The sequence below is a fragment of the Chiroxiphia lanceolata genome, chromosome 9, assembly GCF_009829145.1.
Source record: "Chiroxiphia lanceolata isolate bChiLan1 chromosome 9, bChiLan1.pri, whole genome shotgun sequence".
Taxonomy (NCBI): domain Eukaryota; kingdom Metazoa; phylum Chordata; class Aves; order Passeriformes; family Pipridae; genus Chiroxiphia; species Chiroxiphia lanceolata.
In genome coordinates, this window is record NC_045645.1 from 5,955,398 (window position 1) to 5,961,586 (window position 6,189).

At 54.1% G+C, this 6,189-nt stretch overlaps 1 protein-coding gene across 1 annotated transcript; it reads left to right on the plus strand.

The window, feature by feature from the left end:
- Positions 1-4,042: 4,042 nt before the first annotated feature.
- FOXE3 (forkhead box E3) lies at positions 4,043-5,297 on the plus strand. Its single transcript, XM_032697013.1, has one exon. The coding sequence runs from the start codon at positions 4,043-4,045 to the stop codon at positions 5,171-5,173; it is 1,131 nt and encodes a 376-aa protein (XP_032552904.1). The 3' UTR covers positions 5,174-5,297.
- The last annotated feature ends 892 nt before the right edge of the window (positions 5,298-6,189 follow it).

The following is a 6,189-nucleotide window of genomic DNA, read 5'->3' on the forward strand; positions in this document are numbered from 1 at the left end:
ACCTGAACGTTAGGAAGAACTTCTTTCCTGAGAGGTAACCACGCACTGGAACAGGTTACTCAGAGAGAGTGTGGAGTCTCCCTCACTGGAGACATTCAAGAACCATCTGGATGCAATCCTGTGCCGTGTGCTCTGGGATGACCCTGCTTGAGCAAGGAGGTGGGATCAGGTGACCCACTGTAGTCCCTTCCAACCTGACCCATTCTGGGGGCGATGTGATTCACCTTTTGGTGGCAAAGCCTTCCCACTGCACAGAGTAGCTGTGGGGGGAGGATCTCTCAAGGTTCTTCTGAGGGTCCCCATCTGGGAGGTTGGAGCATGGATGGATTCAGATAGTGATGCACGGAGGGTGGGAATGGGCTGGAGGAAGGTACTTGTACAGCTTTCAGCCAAGGAAGTCCCTGAATGTTTGGTTGTTAGTAAGTAATGGGGTAATTCAGGGCCATGTTAACAGCACCATCAGCAGGTGTTGTGTCATTGAAGCATCCTCCAGAGGCCACTGCTGGCTCTGAGGCTGAAGGATGCTTTGGAGTGCTTACTGTGGAAGGTCTTGGGGGAAGAACTAGAGAACTCCTCGCTCTCAAGGCTCTCACCCCCTTTTCCCTTGCACATTCCAGGGGGGACTGAGTAACAGATGACTGCTTCACGGCTAAGGGGAGGGTTCTGGATACAGGGATGCTCCAAATGCAACCATGCCTGGTGCAGGCATCTAGGCTACTGTTTCACTCAGGATAGGAGAAACCCACCGGTCTCTCAGCACAGCTGCATTAAAGATCATGAGCCTCCTACCCAGTTACCCCCATACTTCATATGGTTTAGCAAGAGATTGTTTTGTTTTGGGGCAAGAAAATGCATATTTTTCTAACCCACGTCATTGCAAAGAGTAGCTTGGAAATGTGGCCTGGGTACCACTGGTGCAATACACACCTGGGTGCATGGGGGGCTTAAAACAGCAGCTCACTGAGGGTGCACAACCCCGTTCCTCTGCAGTGAAGCAACTTCACCTGTGCTATAAAGTGATTTGTGTGTGCAACATTCCTAGAGGAGGCTGCAGTTCTAGTGCAAAACAGTTCAGCAGCTGGTGGTGAAAGAGCAGTTTAAATTGCTCTGTGTACTCAGTTAGGATGAACTGATGCAGAAGGCAGCAATTGCTGGCAAAACTTACACTTGCTTAGTAAATGTGATTTATTCCCTTCTCATCACCTCACTTTAAACAGAGATCCAGACTGTGTTTGTTTGGTAGCCATCTTTATTATTGTCTTCCAATTTTTAATAATAGATCTGGGCCAGAGGGCACCCTGAGTGAGAAAGCATATGTGGGAATCAGAGTCTGTGTGTTTTGGCCTTCCTTATTCCATGGTAAAATGCAGTTTGTTTCCTGTCTGTGTGCCTCTGACCACCTCCATCCCGCTGTTTTATCCGTCTGTCAAAGCTACTTTGACATCTGGGTCTTAACCCACTGAAGTTGAGAGTAATTTGAATGGTCCTGTCAGTTTTAAAGTAACTACTCACCAGCTGGAGTCTCAGCCAACCCCCAGCCTGAGATGGGGCCAGGGCTTCTTCTCCCACTGTGTGTAAAATGACATGAGATCAGGGCCTCGGACTATAAACACTTAAAGCCCTTGGGTTTTCAGAGCCCATTGTCCAGATGAGATGTCTCTCCCTTTGCTAGATCTGATCTCAGGTGCAGGCTGCTCCAGATCCAGCCATACTGCTGGGTTTTCTTTTCCAACTCCTTTTCTGTTGTTTAGACTTAAAAAAAAAAAAAAGGAAAAAAAAAGTGAGTGATAAGTAAGGGCTATTTGATATGACGGAGAAAAGCTGTTCCTCTTTTGCACTTCATAACCCTTTTCCCTCCCAAAACTATTCTTGCCAGATCAGAATACGTTACAATCCTCACATCAACATGAAAATCTCACCAGCTAATGTTTGCAAAGCTGAAGGTTTCTGTCTCCCCCAGGGGGTTAATTTTCTTTGTGCATTCTGGAGTGATCTTTAGTGACTCCCTTCTTGGGCATCTGTCCTGCCGTCCTCTCCAGTAAGTGGAAAAGTCAGATCCTCTGAGTGAAATGAAACAGCTGCATCCAACACTTGCTTGATTTAAATGCACACTCCAGGAGAAATGCAAATCTTTCATTCTTTTTCCCTTGTCTCTCCCAAGGTGAACAAATAGTCCCAGCCGTGTCTTTGACTTGCTTTCCTCCCTGAAGGTCTGTGTCTTCTGTGGAGAAAGGTACCTTCCCCTAAGGCTGTGTTTCACCCTTTTTCATGTCCTCTCTGTCCTCCAGCCAGCACCTACACTCTTGTTACCCTAATTTGGCAGAATGAAAACTGAGGCAATTTACTCCAACAGCACTGCTCTGTGTGAGAACAGGACTGGACTTGCCATGGCTCTGTTAGACCACGGTTCCCTGACTGAGCCCTGGAGAGTGGAAGAAGAGCCACAAATATCTGCAGGAAAAATAAAGCAAGGACAAAACCACATGCAGGGGAATGAGCGATGGTGGGAGATAATCTGAATGGTGAACTTAAAACCAGTAGGAAATGCTTAAAGGAAAGAGCTGAAGACTCTTTTCCAAAAGACTGGGTGACTTTTTAGTTTAAAGAGGAATGAAGAAGGATGACATGACTCGATGAAGATCACTTGCTTGCCTACCTGTGGAAAAAGGCTTTCATCATCCTTTGCTACTTGAAATACTTTCAACCAAGTTACAAAGTTGAAAGTTGCAATTTTTACTCCACGCACATATGAAGGGATCTGGCACTGCATTAATGGTTTAGACATTAGACATTCCCATCTGCCTTCTCATGACATCGACATGTAGCTACGTATAAAGCTGTGATCTGGCTACAGGAATTCCCCCCTTCTTGTCCAGCCCACCGTTGTGCAGTAGCTCCCTTACCTGCTCTGGGCTGGGGTCTCCTTGGGCATCTGGCTTAGAGATGATTGTCGGCAGCAATGGGTGAGGATGGTGTGAAAGCTCCCGGCTTTTTTGTTGCCGCTGAAGCAGCCAGCAGCCCCCAGCTCTGCTATCGGCACATGGATGAGGGGCCGCGGTTCTGCCCAGCCAGCTCGCTCTGGAGCGCAGGCTGAGAACTGAAGAAGTTTTCTCCAAAAAACAGTAGGGCATTCTGAGACCGGTGTCTTCCTTCAGCTTCAGACTGTCTGCAGTGATAAAGTGACTCCCACTTCCCCTGTCCAGCCTCAAAGTGCCATCCCTCTCCTGCATCCCTTGCCCACGCTGCGGGAGGTACCTGCGGGCAGCCCTTGAGCTCTGGGGACCATTTCTCTTTCTCTCGGGAAAAAGAAAAAACCTTTTCCCAGGATTTCCTTACCCAGGAGGTCTCACCAGGCTGCAAAGTAACTAAATCGAGGGGCTTGGTTTTGTGGAGAACCCCTGGCTGTTGCCGGCACTGACTTGGTGCCAACTCTGAGTGCTTTCCATAGGGAAAAAAGACAACGAAATCCAAGCGCGGGAGGGGTCCCGGCGGGAGGTTACCTGCTCTACTGCTGGGGGCTGGCGGTGGCACCAAACTCGCCCCGGGCTGGCCGTCGGGACTGGTTTTGTTTGGTTTTTCTCCTGGGAGGAAACACCTCTTCCGAGGAAAGCGAAGCGCCGCGGAGCAGGGCCGGGAGCAGGGCCGGCCCAGCGCTGGCCCCGGGACCCCTGGGGGAGGGACCGCTCGGGGGCACGGCTGCGGGACGAACCCCAGGAGAGGCTGGGGGATTTAGTCGTGGGAGTCGGGACCCCTCCCCGGGGACCTCCTCCTCCCGTCGGGGGAGAGGGGCCGGGCGGGCCGGCACCGCACGCCCCTCCGGGGGGGCGAACGCCCTATATATTGCCAAGCGGCTCGGGACTGACCTCCCCATCGCAGGGAGCTGCCGAGGCGCCAGCCCCTTTCCCCTTCCCCTCCCTCTCCCCCTTCCCCTCCCCTCGAGGGGGGGCTCTTTCTCCCGCCGCTCCCCCCCATTCTCCGAGGAGGAGGAGGAGGAAGGTGAGGGCCGTATATGAACGCGGCCGGCTTCCCCTGCCTGCGAGGCATGTGCACGCTGCCGGCGCCCAGCCCCGCCGCCGCGGCCAGCCCCGGCTCCCCCGGGCCGCCCCGGGGGTCTCCGCAGGCACCGCCGGTGAAGCCGGAGCCGCGGGGCGGAGGGGGCAGCCCTGCCCCGCCGCCGCCGCCCCCCGAGGAGCCGCCGACCCCCGCCGGGGGCCGCCGGAGGAAGCGGCCGGTGCAGCGGGGCAAACCCCCGTACTCCTACATCGCCCTCATCGCCATGGCCATCGCCAACGCCGCCGAGAGGAAGCTCACCTTGGGGGGCATCTACAAGTTCATCACCGAGCGCTTCCCCTTCTACCGGGAGAACCCAAAGAAGTGGCAGAACAGCATCCGCCACAACCTCACCCTCAACGACTGCTTCGTCAAGATCCCCCGGGAGCCCGGACATCCCGGCAAGGGCAACTACTGGACACTGGACCCGGCTGCAGAGGACATGTTTGACAACGGGAGCTTCCTGCGCCGGAGGAAGCGCTTCAAGCGCACCGACATCACCACCTACCCCGGCTACATGCAGAACTCCAGCGCCTTCACGCCCCCGCCCGCTGGCCGCCCCGCAGCACCCGCAGCACCCTACCCCAATGCCCTCTGCTCGCCTGGCTACGGCCCCCAGCTCTCCAGCACTGTCTTCCACCCCTATGCAGCCGGGGCAGCACCGCCGGCACAGCATCCCAGGATGTTCAGCATCGACAGTCTCATCAGCGGGCAGCAGGCCCTGCAGCCCTCACCGCCCTCCGAGCTGGGCCACCCATCCCTGGGTTTGCCCGGAGCTGAGTTGGCTCCCGCCTGCTCCGCCAGCAGCTCCGAGCCTTCCTGTTTCCAGGCACAGCCCGTCAGCCCCGGCTTGTTGGGCCGGGCTGGCCCCAACACCCTGGCTTACCCCTATGCCGCCTCACCCCCTCACCTGCCCGTGGCGCAGGGCAGCTACTCGCCCAGCAGCCCGCAGCTCTACGGGGCTCCCAACAGACTGGCCCTGCCGGCCATGCGGCCTCCGGCCTGTGCCGAGCATGGCGAGCAGCTCCTGGGGCTCTCGGCATCGCCCCTCGGCCAGTTCGGCTCCAGCAACACCTACATGAGGCAGCCCAACTTCCCTGCTGGCCTGGAGCGGTACATGTGATGGGCTCGAGGGGGCTTGGCGGGACATCCCCAGGCTCCCAGGAGCATCTCTGGACAAGCGGACTTCTCCCTGCTGTGGGGGCCAGCTGGGGTAGAGTCAGGGCTCCCTGGTCTCTGGCTGTGTGCGGACACAGGTGTGGGAGAACTCAACTCCTCTCCTTCTCAGCTTATTTTGGAGTGGAGGCAAGGTGATCTATTTTTCTGCCCCGCCTCTGGCTGCATCTGCCAGGCAGGACTCCCCACACTTGCCCTTCTGCACAGCCTGGCCCCGGGGATGCCATCTGCAGCAGTGCACCCCCAGGGTGAGGAGGAGCACAGCCAGGAGGTGGGTGCACAGTGTAAGGTGCAGGAACTCTCACAAACGGGCTTTCTCCTCTCTTCCTTGGGTGCCTCCTGTGTAACTGGAATGGAAGTTATCCAAAAATCCCACTAAACAAGTTCACTGGATTTGAAATGAATATTTAAGGTGTTTATCATTTTCTTTCCCTGTAGGAAAAGAAATCCCAACTTGACTACTTCTTTTTACTATTTTTAAAAGTTACCTCTATTGTTAGAAAGGACTTTTTTAAAATAAAGCTTTTTCTTCCAACATGACCAGTGCTGCTGTTCCTCTGGCTCTGGATGGATTTTGGCAAGAGGAAATTATAGTCTTGTAACTGGTGGGAAACGGACTCGTGCTGCTGTTGTGACACTGCCACGTCTTACATTTTCAGTGACACTTTCCAAAGCTCTCTATTTTATTATGATTTTCTTAAAACTGACTGGTAACTCCTGTAAGGTTTACCTATGCAGCTCTTACTGGACTTGATGATTTCCATTTGTGTACGTGGAATGTGTCTTCTCTCTGAGGAAACCCTTGCAGATGAAATTCTGATTTAGCACATTGAGTTAGGAGATCGTATTTTTTCTTCCTAGCAACAAAATCAATTAAAATTCTAACCTGTTCACTGGCCAGGCTGCTGCTATTTATTTACACGACTGCCAGCCAGACTGTCTCACCAGGTTTGAAGGCAGAAT

What these genes read in the sequence shown, in the direction of transcription:
- FOXE3 (XM_032697013.1), top strand. Translation starts at nt 4,043, where the DNA reads ATGTGCACGCTGCCGGCGCCCAGCCCCGCCGCCGCGGCCAGCCCCGGC.